Source organism: Corvus moneduloides, chromosome 25 (assembly GCF_009650955.1).
Source record: "Corvus moneduloides isolate bCorMon1 chromosome 25, bCorMon1.pri, whole genome shotgun sequence".
Lineage (NCBI taxonomy): Eukaryota > Metazoa > Chordata > Aves > Passeriformes > Corvidae > Corvus > Corvus moneduloides.
Window position 1 is genome coordinate 128,698 of NC_045500.1, and position 15,599 is coordinate 144,296.

At 43.2% G+C, this 15,599-nt stretch overlaps 1 protein-coding gene across 7 annotated transcripts in view; it reads left to right on the plus strand.

Moving 5' to 3' along the window:
- Positions 1-15,599, plus strand: part of APLP2 (amyloid beta precursor like protein 2) — a 48,210-nt gene that overhangs the window by 11,684 nt on the left and 20,927 nt on the right. For all 7 annotated transcript variants that reach the window (XM_032134048.1, XM_032134050.1, XM_032134051.1 and 4 more), the window contains exons 2-3: positions 10,234-10,407; positions 11,656-11,785. In XM_032134048.1, coding sequence (XP_031989939.1) covers positions 10,234-10,407; positions 11,656-11,785 — 304 coding nt within the window. The remainder of the gene's footprint in view (positions 1-10,233; positions 10,408-11,655; positions 11,786-15,599) is intronic.

Sequence of the window (15,599 nt, forward strand, 5' to 3'; positions counted from 1 at the left end):
TTACTTAAAACTCATCAAGGACCCGACCATCAGGTGGGTGCAGCTGCAGTGTGTAAATTCTTCCACTAACCTTATGGTCAATTGTATTTCAGCTAAAGCAGACGGAAAAGAACCATGTTCTCTCCCCTACCTTGAAATTTTTCAGAAAATGCATAAGGAAACATCAAGGAAATTATTATCAGTGTGCACAGGATCATTCTTCCCACTGAAACCTGGAAAAGGCTATTAACAAGTTAAAATCTCATTTTATCAAAGATAAAAATCACCTCTCCCATTTTGTTTTATTTCCATGCAGCGCTACACAATCTGATACAGCTCAGTAGAGTGAAGAGCAATAAAATTCAGCATAAGAAATTCAGGTTTTCAACATGCAAAGCCAGGTACATGTTCTGCAGTGATAGCCCTGAAATACTTCCTTCTGTGGAGGTAGTTTTACTTTCAAAAAGTAAAATCAGTGAAGGGCATCTCAGCACAGCCAGCTTGAGTCTGTTCTATAAATTACCACTTAATTTTCTAATAGCATTAAGCCGCTGTTCTAAGTAGAGCTCTGCTGCTTCCCGTGTAGGAACTGGTTAATGCATCCATTAGAGCTTGTGTGCGAGCCTGGCTGTGGGGTGGTGCTGTAACTGTTCAACCCCAGCTGATGAATTAATGCTTTGGAAATAAAATGCTGCTAAATTACTAAGGATTGCTTTTAAAGAGTGGAAAAAAGGGAAATACATTAGGCCATTGGTGAGGTTCTTTACTTTCTGTGACCCTGCTGCTGACAAGTTTTGGGGGGTGCTTCAAAAGGCTTTTTGTCACTTCTCTTGTATCAGACTGCTCAATCCAGGTGTTTTGAGTTCCAGGGAATGTATGGAAGTCCATTTTTCATCCTCTGCTTTGGAAGAAGGTAAATTGTGAGATTTGAGCCTGAATTCTGCTGATAGCCCCAGGATCTTTTGAGGACTGGTTGGCTGTGTGTGATAAGCTTAAAAACAAACAAATAAAGCTTTTGCCCTCAGACTCTTGGAAGTAAGAAATATTGCTCCAAGCCTTCTTCCTGCACTCCAGCCTCTTCCCTGCTTAACCAGAGTAGTGCTTGGCATTTTTTATCCTGCCCTTGTTTGTGGGCTTGCACTCTCACCTTCAGTTTGCCAGCTGTAGTGGAAGCCTTTCACCACTTTTATTGCTGTTTAGTGGGATCAGAAATAGCTAAAGTCAGGAAAATGAAAGACTGTTTTGGTGAAAATTTGAGATAGTTTTGCTAAGTTAGTTATCTTGTATTTGTTTTATTGCCATGAGTGGTAGGAACTTTTCCTGATGAGCAGCTAACGGTAAAGTTTTCACATTGAAGTTTTAAGGAAAACGATGTTGTTTACTGTAGCTGAAGAAACTTACAGTGTCAGTATAGGAATCTCTTTAAAGCACTGATTTTTGCACACTTAGACATTAAAGGTTCTTAAAAGATTTTGTTTTGTGTGTGAGCAGTCATGTAAGCTGCTGCCTGAAAGATGCTCCTTAACAACTCTGAATAAATAACAGGGGGAGGTGTATGGGAAGATGGTTTTGGTTTAAAATCCCAATTTTCATTATTTTCCTTATAGATTTACTAAGAGCCAGAGTTGCTACCTGTTCTCAATAACAGGTACTAACTGTTGACCATTTTGACAGACTTGAAATTTGTAGAAGTAACCTGTGGACTTAAAAAGTTTAAAGTATAAAAAGTTTTAAGTCCACTTTGGGTGGACTTAAAAAGTTTAAAGTATAAAAGTATTCTCAGTTTTTATGCTGGAAAAAACAAGGCTATTTCATAATTTTTTTGGTAACTTGTTAGTTTTGGTATGGATCAGCATAAGCTTGGCAGAGGTCAGAGAGCAGCAGCAAGGACAAAAGCAGCCCTGTATTTTAGCTGTGGTTTCCAGGTTTCAAAAGGTAGTCATTAGCATGGTTTGGAAACCCAAGACTTAAAAACCTCATGGTTTCCTCTGCAGATTTGAAGTTTCATCTGAATTGTTTGGAGAGGACAGAATTACCAATGAATTGGGTTGGGTTTTGGGGTTTTTGTACAGAAGATTGTGAATTTAGGAGTGGAAAGCAGTAAGCATGACCCGTAGACCTCCAGCGTGGTCAGAGCAGGACCTGTTGAATCATTCCCGTGTGCTGTCAGGAAGTTGCCATGTAGCCTAATTGCAGGACTTGAAAATCCCAAGTGTTTTATCATGTTCCAAAACACGTGCAGTCTGTGCACATAAATAACCAATCTGTGATACTGAACAACATCTGTAAGGGGATGGATACTTGAACCAAACTCAGGCTGCATTGCTAACTGCATTCCTGCTTGTTATCCTTCTTTATCTTGCTTTTTTCCCCCCCAGGTATTTGTCCTTGCCACTTCATATTCTCTGTGAAAATGTGCCCTTCAGTTTCCTGCTTGCCTTTTGGATCATGGTGTTTTAGAGAAAAACACAATCTCTGCAGCCCTTTTATCTGGAGTCAGCTGGGTGGTCAGACACGTGGATGGAGTGAGGAACCACAGGTTCCTGCAGTGGCTCTTTTGTGCAGTTCCCAGTGAGCTTTGCAAGATCTGTAAAACAAATGTTCATGCTGTTTTGAGGAAGGAATTTTGGTTTGTTCCCTCCTGGAATGCTAAATCACTTTGACTCAGTAGTAAAGGGTTTATTTTTCTGTCTACCTGGTGTTAACAGATTATTCTGTCTCCTTTCTGCCGGTTTTGGCCAGTAGGAAAGCTAGTGGAGAACTTGTGTGGGTGTGTGACTTGTGATGAGTTTTAGTCCAGGAGTTATTTTTGCCTTGAACAAATTGCTTTGAAGTGATGAAAGATTTTCTAAAAGTACTTTGCTGTGTATTATGGAATCTGTATCCTGGTAACTACAGTGATCATATTCCCTAATTCTTGTATAGCTAAAGTGCCTTAAGATGGCACAAACTCTCCTATCAAACTACGGAGAAGTCACTTTACAAAATAGCATCTCTCAGTATTCCTCCACATGTGCTGCTCTCAGTGATGCCTTTGTGCTATCAGCAGTGATGGTTCATATTAACAATCAGCTCAGAAATGAAAGATCTGAGAGTTAAACTTTTCAAACACTATTAAGCCATAGCTGCTGTCCTTAGGTTTTCATTTGGATTGCCCTTCCGGTTGTCCAGGAAGGCAAAATTGCTTCATGGCCATTTTTTTCAGCAGAATATTAGTGAATGTGAAAACATTAACTTGCTCTCAAGTTTTCACTTGCTGACTGGCTAACAGGACATCTTGGGTCTCTGTGCCTCAGATGCCCAAATAATTAATGTGGGAAAGCAGCAATTAGTTGGGCCTTGCAAGACAGAGTGATGACACAGATTGGAGTGAGGAGATGAGGATTAAACTGAGCTGAGCTCACTGCTGGGTGACCTTAGGCAAGTCACTTGACTTTGTGCCTCAGTTTAGCCCAGTGATAAATAGGTCTGGCTCCCTGTGCTGGGATAGGACTTCGGATGGTGCCATAAAAAGGGAACTTTAAATAGCGCCATGGCAGTGTTCTGCTGCGAGGGGAAGGAAGTGGCTGTGAGTGTCTGTCTGACACAGCTTGGAAATTGTCCCTGATGTCCTTGGGACGCGTGGAAGGCGACCTGGATGATTAAACCTATTTGGACCTACCTGTGCGTTGTGTGAGGATTATCAGTGTTTGTACTTTCCTCTTCTCTTGCCCTTGTTTTTAGGGTGGCTTTGTCTTAAACTGTTCCAGTCCCAGCCATTACATCCAAGCCATACTTTTGAAAGCTTGAGGCCCTGCAATTAATCTTTTTCAAAGGGCATAGTTCTGGGTACAGCAACATTTGTTCAGGGAATGTTCCACTGGAGTTATGAACTTTGTCTCTCCAGGGATAGAAAAGAGGATGCCAAAGGCAACCACGTTACACAAGCAACTTCAGGAAGCTGAGGCAGTGCTGACTCGTGGCTTTACCGGATTTGATCACCTCTCCCCCAGCCCGGCTGTGCACCAGCACTGCCTGCAGTGTGGCACTCCCTATGGAAATGTGGCAGTTTCCAGTGCAAATGTCTCCCAGGCAGGTTATGTGCCCATTGACTCATGTATGCCCAGTTTATGGAGCATGGATAAACTAGAGGAGGAGGGGGAAATAATCTGATACCTCCGAAGTACGAATTCCAAGGGCAGAAAGGCTGCCCACGAGTCGCAGGTACTTGGAAATCTCCCTTTTTCCTTGTAGAAAGGCAGTGGAATGTGCAGTAAGGAATGCTTCAGGCTGCAGCAGGTCTTTGTAATCCTGCGGTTGCTGTCGGCATGTATGGGAGTGCGTGGATTGTTGTCCCTGAACTTCCGAGCATTCAAGGCTTCATGTCAGCCATAAACACAGGCATCTAAATATAAACTGCACCCCAGCTACCACTGCAGCTTCTGCCTTGGCTCCCAGTTCTCTGCTGGTGCAGGCTCCTCCACCGCAAAAGTCAATAAAGGACAAGCAGATGAGGACTCCACCCCTTCCAGCAAGTTAAAGCAAGCCAAAGACTGCTTTAGTGAGATTTCTGCCATTTAAATTCAAAAGCAAACACAGGCTGGTATTATCAGCTCACACCAGATCTGCCTGCAGACAATAATTCTTCCTGTCTTGGACCCCTGCCCATGTGCATTATTGTAATTATCAGCAATTTAAAAAAAAATAAAGCAATAAAGCTAGGATGAGCTGCTAGTCTGTAGATTTACTGCCTGCTGTGTCAGGCATTCATTAGCCTTCCTGGGTTCAAGCCACCTATCTGCTGAATAAAACCCGGAAAAGAAGCTAAGTAAAACAAAGCATGAAACACCATTTGAAGCATGAATTGAGAGCTCTGCTCGTGTTTACAAGTTATAAATCCAAAACCAGGGGAGTTCTAAGTATTCTGTCCAGAAGTTCTTGTGTGTAAAGAACCTCTGCCAACATCCCTCACTTTTTAGTTGAAGTGTTGGTCTCCTGAATACTGACTTATCATTAATTCCCAGGTGAGATTCATGGCAATGAATGTGTGGCACGTTGTGACCCAGGAAGGTTGGGCTTTACAACGCCAGCCCAGCTGTTCTCCTTCCAACAGCTTCAGTTTGTGACTGCAGCTCTTCTTAATTTTTGTTTTGCCACGGCCTGGCCTCTCCATGTGGAAGGAAAAAGGCCCCCATGGATGTCAGCTGGAGGCAGTGATACTATGGAGTGTGCAGCTGAAGCAGTTGAATCCCTGCACAAACATTCATACCAATGTTTCAGTGCAGAAAGGGCAAAACATTAGAATCCTCACACATTCAAAAGCAGCAGCCACGCAGGGCTGTGTTCTTCAGAAGGCTGGTAAGGTAGCAGGGCTCATTTTTGTATCAAAGGAACTGGTAGAATTCCTCAGTGGTCTTGAAAGTGTTCAGTTTATGTCCTCCATATTTGTGGGTATTGCACTGACATGGGGGGATTTGCAGAGTTGCTCCAGATAAGAGTAGGAAATGTAATTTAAAAAAACAAACCCAGAAAAAGCTCTTCCTTTCCTTTAATTAAGGTGGGCAGTGTGATTTATCTGGATAAGGACAGTGCTGAGCAGCCTGTTCTGAAGTCCCTCAGGTTGTGGTTCATGTCCACCCTGATTTAATAACCAGTATTGGTTCTGAGGGTCTTCGCTTAATTAAAACCAAACCGTGCAAGTAATCTTTTCAAGTGCTGCATGGCTTTTTTTTTGTCAGTGTAGTAGCAACTGGTTGTGGAGTACATGTAACTCAGGAACAGGTAATCTGATCTGATCTGTCCTGTAGAGAATCCTGCAAAAGGCCCTGCCTTGTCACCTAAGGCAGGGTATGCCCTCAGCAGCCAGTAAACTCTTCTCTGGTCACCAAGTCAATGCAGTTCTCCATTGGAGCTTTCTTCAGCACCTTAAAATTCTAGAGGCTGGAGTTTCAGTCTTAAAACAGCTTAATCTTCCATGGTTTTGTGTGGAGAGCTACTCGTGTTGCTGCAGGGGAAGCCTGATGAAAAGCTTGGGCAGCGTGGGTTCTCCTCACAGGCTCTCCAAGCTTCCCAAGCTCCCTTCCACTCTGGTTTTGCTGGAATAAAGGCTCATTGTGGCTAATCTGATCAGATGGACAAGGCTACGGTCATGTTTGACCCCACCAAAAATGCAGAATTCAGTTAAATATGACATTTTGCAGATACCTTTGTGCTATTAAGGAAAGCTCTCAGGAACTAATTTGTGTGAATTATTATTATCAGCTTTTCTTCACAAGAGATAAGCTCCAATCACCCTTCAAGCCTCAAGTCCCCAGCAGCATGCCAGATGGTTTTCCAGAATAGCATTCCGTAGGGAGCTGAATGGACAGCATGTGAAATAAGTTATGTTGTGATGAGGTTTAACAGATCACAGCAATAGAAGGCAAAGGATATGGATGTGGTTTTCATGTTTAGATCTTTACAAACCAGAACTGCAATGTACTGCTTGTGTTTCAAGGGTAGATGTAAAATACTCTTTATTTTACTAAAGTCTCTAGCCTTGTGTCCCTCCTTCGGGATTGGGGATACTTGCAGGAGGAACAGATATGACCCTTTTTGGCACCTGGAGCCCAGGCCTCCAGGTGGGTTATGCTCACACATTAAACCCTGTGTCACAAGCTGAAGAGGCCAGTAGTAAATAAAATCCAGGATACTTGGGCAGACACTTCCATCAGAGAAAAGGAAAATTTAGGGTCTTGAATTCCAGTGTTTCAAGACCATAAATCAGGCACCACATGGCAGGGTGAGGAATTTAACTGACATTAACTGGCCAGAGATTTATGTGTTTATGGAATCAAAAACTTCTTTGGTCTTGGAAAGCAAACTGGATTACAGAATTATACCAAAAGGCAGAGCCCCGTTTCTCCTGAAACATCTTGTAAATTCAAGTGCTGGTGAGGAAAAAGTAACGGTTTACGGAACAGTCTTTTCCTAAATAACATTGTCTTGCTCTCATGTTATGGATATGTATTAATAGGATAATAGCTACTTTTTTAATGTTCAACAAGGATGTATACAACTGGATGAACTCTCTTCCATCATGTGTGTGTTGCCCCTCCTGATCTGTCAGGCTGCTTATTTAAAGGATTGAATAGTTGCTCCCCAGCACTAAAAGAAGCAGCTGCTTCCATTTATGGCTGGGAAATTCCCAGAGAAAAATGTGCTGTCAGTTTGTTCATCCCTTTGCAATGTGGAATGGGTGAATTCTCTGAAGTACTAAAGAGCTTAACTAAGGACATGGCTTTATCCCAAGCTTTGTGCTGGTTTGCATGTTCTGAAGCCTTCCTTTTGCAGAGTGATGTTTGAGTGTAGCCTGAGGGATCTGCTTCCAGTTTTTGATACACCGAAGGCAATTGTGGGAAGCATCAGAAAGTTTCTTGGTCCCAAAAGGCTCTTGTAGGTGACCTTTTTCTCTGTTTAAGTGTCAGTGTTAAAGATGTGGCCTCCATGAAGTTTGGAGGTGCTGTATTCTCTCATTACAGCTAAAATGAGATCAAAGTACTAGATTAAATAACTGATATGATTGAGGGCTGGAGTGGATTGCCAGTGAAGGAAAATTGAAGCCCATTGCTCAAAAATCTTGCCTTGCAGGTCCTGGGGTTAAAAAATTAACTTGTGTATCTCAAAGTTCATTAACTCACCCAACAGCGCAATTCAAGAGAAGATTTCTGCTGGTTGATTAAAAGTGATGAAATCAAGCAAGTAATTAGTCTCGTTTGTTCAGCTGTGAATTGGGGCTTAGCATGTTCTGGTAGCTACGGCAACAGCACTCGACTGATATGCAAACTATGTGAGCAATCCAAGGAGGAGGAATGATACCTTTGCAGGGATCGAGCCAGAGAGGCAGCAAAAACAAACACTGGCTCGAATCAGTATGTAAATAGGGGGTGGTCATGATTTCAGGAGGTTGGTATGTGTTTGAACAGGAGTTTTGCTCATGCAAGAGCTGTGATGAATGGATTACTTAGGGATGTTTCTGCCTCTCGATGGAGCCTGCACCTCTCCTGCCTCACGAAGTTCCCTTATTGTGCTGCAGACTTGTTAAGTTTGCTTTGAAGGAGCCAGATTTCAGGCATCAGCAGAGCCATCATAGCACATGCATTTATTCTCTTTTGGTGTCCTGTATTTTTAAAAGGGTTTAAAATGCTTCCTGGGTTCTTGATCTTGTGTTTCTTTTCGTTTTTTTCTGGGCGTGGAACTTGGATGTGGTTGTGGTGTTGTCATCAAACAAAATTGTTTTAGGGATTGTTTCCTTTAGCCTGTCAGGTCCTGTGCTCTCTGGAAAGTGGTTGTTGGTACCAAAGTGGTGTTTGTTTGGAGAGATAAAAAGAGCCTCTTAAAAAGTTTGTGTGTGTTTAGTGTTATGAAGGATCATTCTATGTTTGCCTCTTTCTTCTGAAAAGACAGCAGGGAGCAGGGTTGTGCAAGGCCTACCTATCACAGGTTCTGCTGTGTGCACTTGTAAGATGTTTATTAAAGGCTTGATTTCTGAAAGAACCGAGTTACTGCACCATATTCCCAGCCTCAGTCTATTCCTCAGAGTTCCTCCTGTACCTCCACTATGTGACTATTTTTTCCTTAGGACAGAGTACAACAAACGTACCTGCACTAAACTTGAAAATATATGTGAACTTGGCAGCATTTTGATACTGGGACATCGATGCTGCTATCTGTTACACATAGTTTGGTATTTCCTTGCTTTGTGGTCTGTGTTAAAACATGCTGTCATGAGCATCTGTTGATCAGAAGGGTCAGAGTAAATAGAAACCACTTGTATAAGACTGTTTCTCTTAAGTGATGCACGGGTGAATAGTACTTAAAATTCAAGGGGTCATTTTTCTGCAGTTAATACTTGAATTTATGCTTTTATGCCTCAGGTTGGTTTTCTCCCCCAAGCACTAGTCTCATGCTCAGCACTAAACAATCCTTGAGTTTCAGAATGTTGAAATGTCTTATCTCCAGGCAGTGAGATAAGGGGAGGGGGAGAAATGAGCTAATTATAATGGAGTTATTCTTTTTCCTAATATCCAGTAACTAGGAGCTGCACAAAGAAGTTGTCCAGTTGAATTCTACTCTTTATTCCTTTATTTGCTTTAGGCATACAAATATTGGTATGAATTGATGGGGGTCTGCAGGCAGTAGGGGATGAACAGTGACCACAGTAATTTATGCATTTTTCAGTGCACAAAAAGTTAAATATGAAGGCAGGACTGGTAGCCTGGGATTGTGTTGCCTGCCAGTGCAAAGCAGCTTAGGGCCAGCAGACTGCATTGCTGTTTCCATCTGGAGTAGTTGAAATTGATTTAATTCTCCTGAACACCTTAAAGAGCATTTGATTTAGTAATTCATCTGCTTTTTTGCCTTATGCCTCTTTCTCTTTTACAACAGGTAGTAGTTATTTAAGGAGAGCATGTTCAGCTCCCACCATCCACTCGGTCTTCTCAGAAAAAAAAAAAAAAAAAGGTCTGCAATTAATGCACTCTTCTTTTTCCTCTTTCGGTCAGCCAGCAAGATTCAGAAAGGGGCCCTGACCTTATTTTCATTGATCAGTCTGCAGTTTTGACCCAAATGTGGGCCTGGGCTGTCAGGTTTTTTGTCTGCTGGTGCAGTCTGGGAAGTGCGCAGAATACACATCTGAAACAGCTCCCCATAGGAATGCACTGAATGGGACACAACAGGCTTTGAGGAGCTGGTTGCCACAGCTATTTTTTCTGATTCAGCAGAAATCATCTTTATTTGTATGTTTGAGCAAAAATCTTGGGTATTTCTATCCCAATTATTCAATGATACTGGGATAAAATATAGCTTTTAAACTCTGAGCAGGATTCTTGCAGTGGGACGCAGTTATTTTATTAGTAGTAGTAATACCTGCTTGTGTGTAACCTCACAGAGGTCCTTCTGCCAAAAGTTATTAGTATTATTTAGTAAGTTTTTCAGACATCTGTTTTGCCCCCATATAGGTGCAGCCTTTTAGTGGGAATTATTCTTGGTTTTGGTAAGCTGTTGTTTCAGTTGTAAAAACAGAGTTTGTGAAAACAAATGCCTTGCTGGTGAAAACTTGGGGTTGGCTCAGCATCTCAAGGAATGTTGTTACAAAATAGTTTGCAAGACTCCACTGATATTCTGGATCAAGCAGGAGCTGTCTGAGAAGATGCCAGAGGGTTTCTGTTTCTGTGAGTTGTTGAGTCTTTGATCAGATAATGAATCAAGGTGTTTTGTTTTGGTTTGTCTTCACAGGCCCTTGCAGCCAATGCTGGGACAGGGTTTGCGGTGGCAGAGCCTCAAATTGCCATGTTCTGTGGGAAGCTAAATATGCATGTGAACATCCAGACTGGGAAATGGGAACCTGACACTTCTGGGACCAAGAGCTGCTTTGGAAGAAAGGAGGAGATTCTGCAATATTGCCAGGAGGTGAGATTTTCTGTGTAATCCTGACTCTTCACTGCTGTGAAGGAATTGGATTCCAATTTAGCTGCTCAGTAGCAAATTAACCCTGCAGGAGATGAGCTTGCTTTTGCCCATGTCCAATTCCCTGTACTGTCCTGCTGAGTTATTGCCCAGGAAGAGCAGGGAGGACACTGCAGTGGGATTTAGAAGCTACCTCAGATCACCTCACACTGCCACAGAAGGTCCTTGGTCTGTATGTCAGAGGTATCTTCATGTATGTTTGCAGGGCTCTACCCAAATGTTCTGCCTCTGAGCTGGTTAACCAGCATCTGCTCCCTGTTGTGTAAAATGGAACCTGACACCTATTCTAGGTAGAATGTGGCTGTGCTATTCTCAGTGATGTGTTCAGATCAGCCAGAATATTAGAAAAATATTTTAATCAAATTTTGATGGTATTTTTAAGCTCTTTATACTTTATTGCAAAAGATGTAATCGTCTTCTACTGTGTTTCAGATACTCTATAGCATATTGGCCTTGTCCAGTGTCTTTAATTGCTCCTATGAGGTGACAGGCACATAAAATACCACAAGGAATGTATTTTTTTTTTAATGGGAAAGCAACAGAATGTACCATGTCTGGACTGGAAAACTTTTTAAACTGTTTTACAAGGCTGATATAACTGGGGCTGCATTTTTTTCACGTAGTAGAAGCCTAAATATAAGCCAGTGTCTGGACTTGAGAACTTGAGCAGGGCATAAGGATCAAATTAATACATCATAAATGGACCAGGCATGAGGAAACCTGAGGAGGTGGGTGCTTTTTCTGACAAGTGTTGAGAGAGTCTGAAGACATTACTAAACCCTGTTTGTTGGTGATTGCTGTTCCAGGGGGTATTGTGTTGCTCCAGAAAGAATTAAACAGCTACATCTCCTCCAAACCTGAATACCCAGATGCTCCTCCTCCACTGCTGTGCAAATCCAGACCCCTTAGCTTAGTGCCAGTGAGGCCTCTTGCCCTGACCTGGCTTTCTCCTGCCTCAAAGCAGTGGCATATCCATTTCTGAAGCCCTGTGTGACAGACAGCTGGAGCTTTCTTTATGTCTCCAGCTGTCCTGAGTTTGATCCAGAGGAGAGCGTGTGTCCATGTGCAAACTCCAACTTGTTCCTGTGTAGAGAATCAGCCTCACTACTCTACTACACTACTAAGGTAGGGGCTGCTCTGCACATTCTCTGTCCTTTCTGGAGAAAAACCTCTGTCTGTGCTGTTCCCCAGATGTACCCAGACCTTCAGATCACCAACGTGGTGGAAGCCAACCAGCCTGTCAGCATCGACAGCTGGTGCAAGCGTGGGAAGAAGCAATGCAAGGACCACACTCACATCGTCGTGCCCTTCAAGTGCCTGGGTGAGTGTGTGCTGGGTGTGCTGTGCATTCCTGTGGGAGAAGCAAGGAATTGCCTCCTGGGTTCTTACAGAGAGAACAACTCAGTTTGTAAGACTTCTCTTGTATCAGGTTGTCATTTCCACATTCAACTTCCACTGAAACATTTTTCTTTCCACAAGATGGAACTCTGCCTTTCTGGAGCAGATCAACAGCTTGGTAACAGCTGTGGTGGAATAATGGTGCCTGGCATGAAAAACAAATCCCCATTCTCTCTGCAACTGCCATAAAAACCTGAAGGCTATTGTATCTGAGTATCACAAAGACATTGGGATTTAATATTTTGATCCTGTTTTTGTGAAGCTTTAATATTTTGTTGCCTTGGAGACTTAAATGCTCAGTGTGCTCAGGCTTCCTGCTTGGTCTTGGCAAGAGATCTCTATTCTATTTCAATGACTATATTTAAACGTTGCTGTTTCAAAGAGGCCCTGCTTCTTGCAGCTGTATCCCCTGTCCCCATTTTGAACTGTGAAAGAGTATGAGATAAACTGTGATGGATTTCATGGTGCTTTCCAGAATCTCCCCACCCACTGGAATCAGGCAGCATGTTTTAACTGGTTAACTTGTGACTTCTGACTTGTGGGTTGTGGCTGACACTGCGCTGCCCCATGCTGCCCCCAGCTTAGTTTCAGCTGGCTGACTTTCTTTTCAGTTATCCACTGGAAAAGACTTGTAGGAAGTCTTGGACGAGTCTGATTGCTGGGAGCATTCAGTAGGAACCAGTTTTCATAATTTCTATTTGTATCTTAGGTTACCATGCGTTTTGACAAGGAGAACTCCAGCAAAGAAGCAGAACCATGTGGGTGTTTTGTCCTTTATGTAATACCTTCCACTAGACAATCATAAAGCACTTCATTAAACATACAAGTTATTGTGGACACATCCTGGGAGAAAGGTGCTTGTGTTTATAGATGTGGAAATTCAGGTTTGGGAAGCAACCAAGCCCTGATCATAAGAACTTCTGATGGAAATAAGGATGAAAGCAAGATCCCTGGATTTATCAGGAGTCGTTCTTTTTTACAAATCCTCCCCAAGCCTAATCTCCAGCTGAAAAATAAACTGCTTTTACTGACACTGCCCTAAAATTTGATACTCATTAAACCATTTATTCAGGTTTTTTGTCAGTGTATTTTCACACTGTTCATGGCTTGCAGGCCCCAGCCTGTGAGGCTGCTTTGGTTTTCAGATCTGAGTTGCAAGTCTGGAGTCCATGTAATCTCTACAATCTCTTTGTCTTTAGCACTACACACATTGCTTGTTGTAAATGGATGTTTCTCTGGATTATAGTCAAACTGTGGGATTTTGTTCCCCATTCTTGGTTGTGTTTTCCTTGCGTCTTGGTTCTAAAGACAGGTGTCTGCTAAGGAAGGCAGGAGCCTCCCTGGAATGGAAAATACAGCCCCCTCCCCTCCGAATTATTATAATTTTGAAATTAATGGGCTTTCAGGCAAAGATATGAGAAAAGAAATAGCAGTTCTTTACTAGTGTGTGTATGTATAGCGAGGCAAACGACAACAACAGTGACAACAACAAACGAGAACAGCAAACCCAATGAACGGTCGGGCTCTTCCCGCTATTGAAGCGCTTTCCCCTCGGTGCAGTTCCGCTCACGGCCGGCAGGGGCGCTGGTGGCTCCCGGCCAGGCAGGGCGGGTGCGATGGTTCCCCCGCGGCTGCAGGGGGCGCTGTGGCGCGGCTCCGGCCGCCTCACTCTCACTCACTCTCACTCACTCTCACTCACTCTCACTCACTCTCACTCACTCTCACTCACTCTCACTCTCTCTCACTCTCTCTCACTCTCTCTCACTCTCTCCTCACTCTCTCTCACTCTCTCTCACTCTCTCTCACTCTCTCTCACTCTCTCTCACTCTCTCTCACTCTCTCTCACTCTCTCTCACTCTCTCTCACTCTCTCTCACTCTCTCTCACTCTCTCTCTGTGGTAAAGGTAGCGCAGCCAGCGGGGGGGATGGAGAAGGCGCTGCTTTTACAAACTCCCGGGGGAGCCGGTCCCAGTGCCCCGGCTGATAGCGAAAGCAGCTGTAGCAGGAGCCTCAGGAGAAGGAAGCTGGAACGGCAGGGTGGACTCACCCAGAGGTAGCAAGCAAGAGGCAGCAGAAACTCCGCAGCTGGGAAGGGCAGGCCCTCCTGGCAAGCAGGGGTGAAAGGTGCAGTGTAGCACAAACCTGGGAAGGGCAGAGGTACAGTGGGTGTTGGGCAGCAGCCCCCGGTGGGAAACTGAGGGCACTGAGGGGTCCCGGCAGGGCACACTCCAGCTCGGAGCTTCCCGACAGTAGAGCAGTAAAAGAAGCCAAGCTGGGAGGCTCAGTCACAGTGCTGAAGCAAAAAAACCCAAAAAAAACCAAAAAAACCCAAAAAAGCAGGCAAAACCCACAGGAACAACAGGATCCCTGGTCAGAGATACCAGCTGTGTGTGTCCAGTCGAACAGCATGCCCGAAAAAAGAAGGAGCTGTCCCCAGAAACCCCAGCCTGTCTCCCACTGCCGCAATACTCCCAGAGCCAGGGAGGATGGGGGGGGCAGCCCCCAGAAACAAGACAAAAGAAAACAGAGCAAAACCCCCCAAAATTATATGGGATAATAAACTATCCCCAAGACACCTTGATACATTAATGCAAAGCGTACCTTGAGGTAGGATCCTGCCACCATACCCTTTTAAATCTTCTCTGCCCCTCCCCCACAAAGGAAAGCTCCTTTGTATTTTAAAGGTGAAGAGAAGAATGCATGAATCTTCTGCCTTCAGCCTCCAGAACCACGGTCTCTTGGTTTTAAAGTTTGCTGAGTTTTACTTTTCTTATCAGAAGCATTGAAACCTTTCCTGATAGAGTAGGATGAAAGATTATTAACTCAAAATTCTAACTGGCCAGTTTTGAGATAAGAAAATGGGGAAAATACCATCTCTTTGTTAGTTTAAAATGTAAGTAATTGCAAAGGGATGCTTAAGGTTATTTGATTTCATTATCTTCAATTATCAGGTAATCTAACTCTAAACTATTTAACTTTTCTATACTGTATAGAAGTGTCCATAAGCTTTTAGTATCAACACTAAGGAGTTGCAAAAAAATTGGCCATGCAAACAATATTTAAAATATATTTTGAAAAATAGTGTGAAAGATTGGTTGGACAAAGAATTCTGCTTTGTGGAGACTGTGAGAAAAAGTCTTGACTTAAAAGCTTTTCTCCAGTTTTAACAAATGATGCCTAAAGCTGCTGGTCATGTGTGCTGGGAAAGTGCTTTGAAACACTTGTGCTGAAGATCTTTTTCCTGGTCTTCTTAGAGTATCTAGCTCTCTCCTTATTTTTAAAATCACTGAGTGCAGCATTTGAATCTGCAAGGAAGAAAGGAAAAACCTCAGCTTGGAGAACATCTCACATTTGGATTCCAGTGGCAGTGTTTACTGGGACTTCTGGGGTAAGAACAGGAAGTGATGCTCATTTAGTTCTGATCCTTATTCCGCATGTGTTGGTACCAAACTGAATGATGGTGGAAATTTATGGTAAATAGCTTTTAATTCCAACTAGAGTCTGTACAGTAGAGTGATTCTCTCTCTCCCATCTTCCTCAAAAGCAAATGTCTGGGTTTGGCACAAAGATTGTGCCAAAGCTTCCTCGTGCTGGTGAGCTTGTGGTTATCTAGATATTGGAATGCAGTGTATTTGCTGACTCTGGTTGTACTCTGATATTTAGGCTGTATAGTTTTTATTTTCCAGACCTCTCTGTTTTGGTTAGGGCAGTGAATGTGCTGCAGCTGATCTTGAATT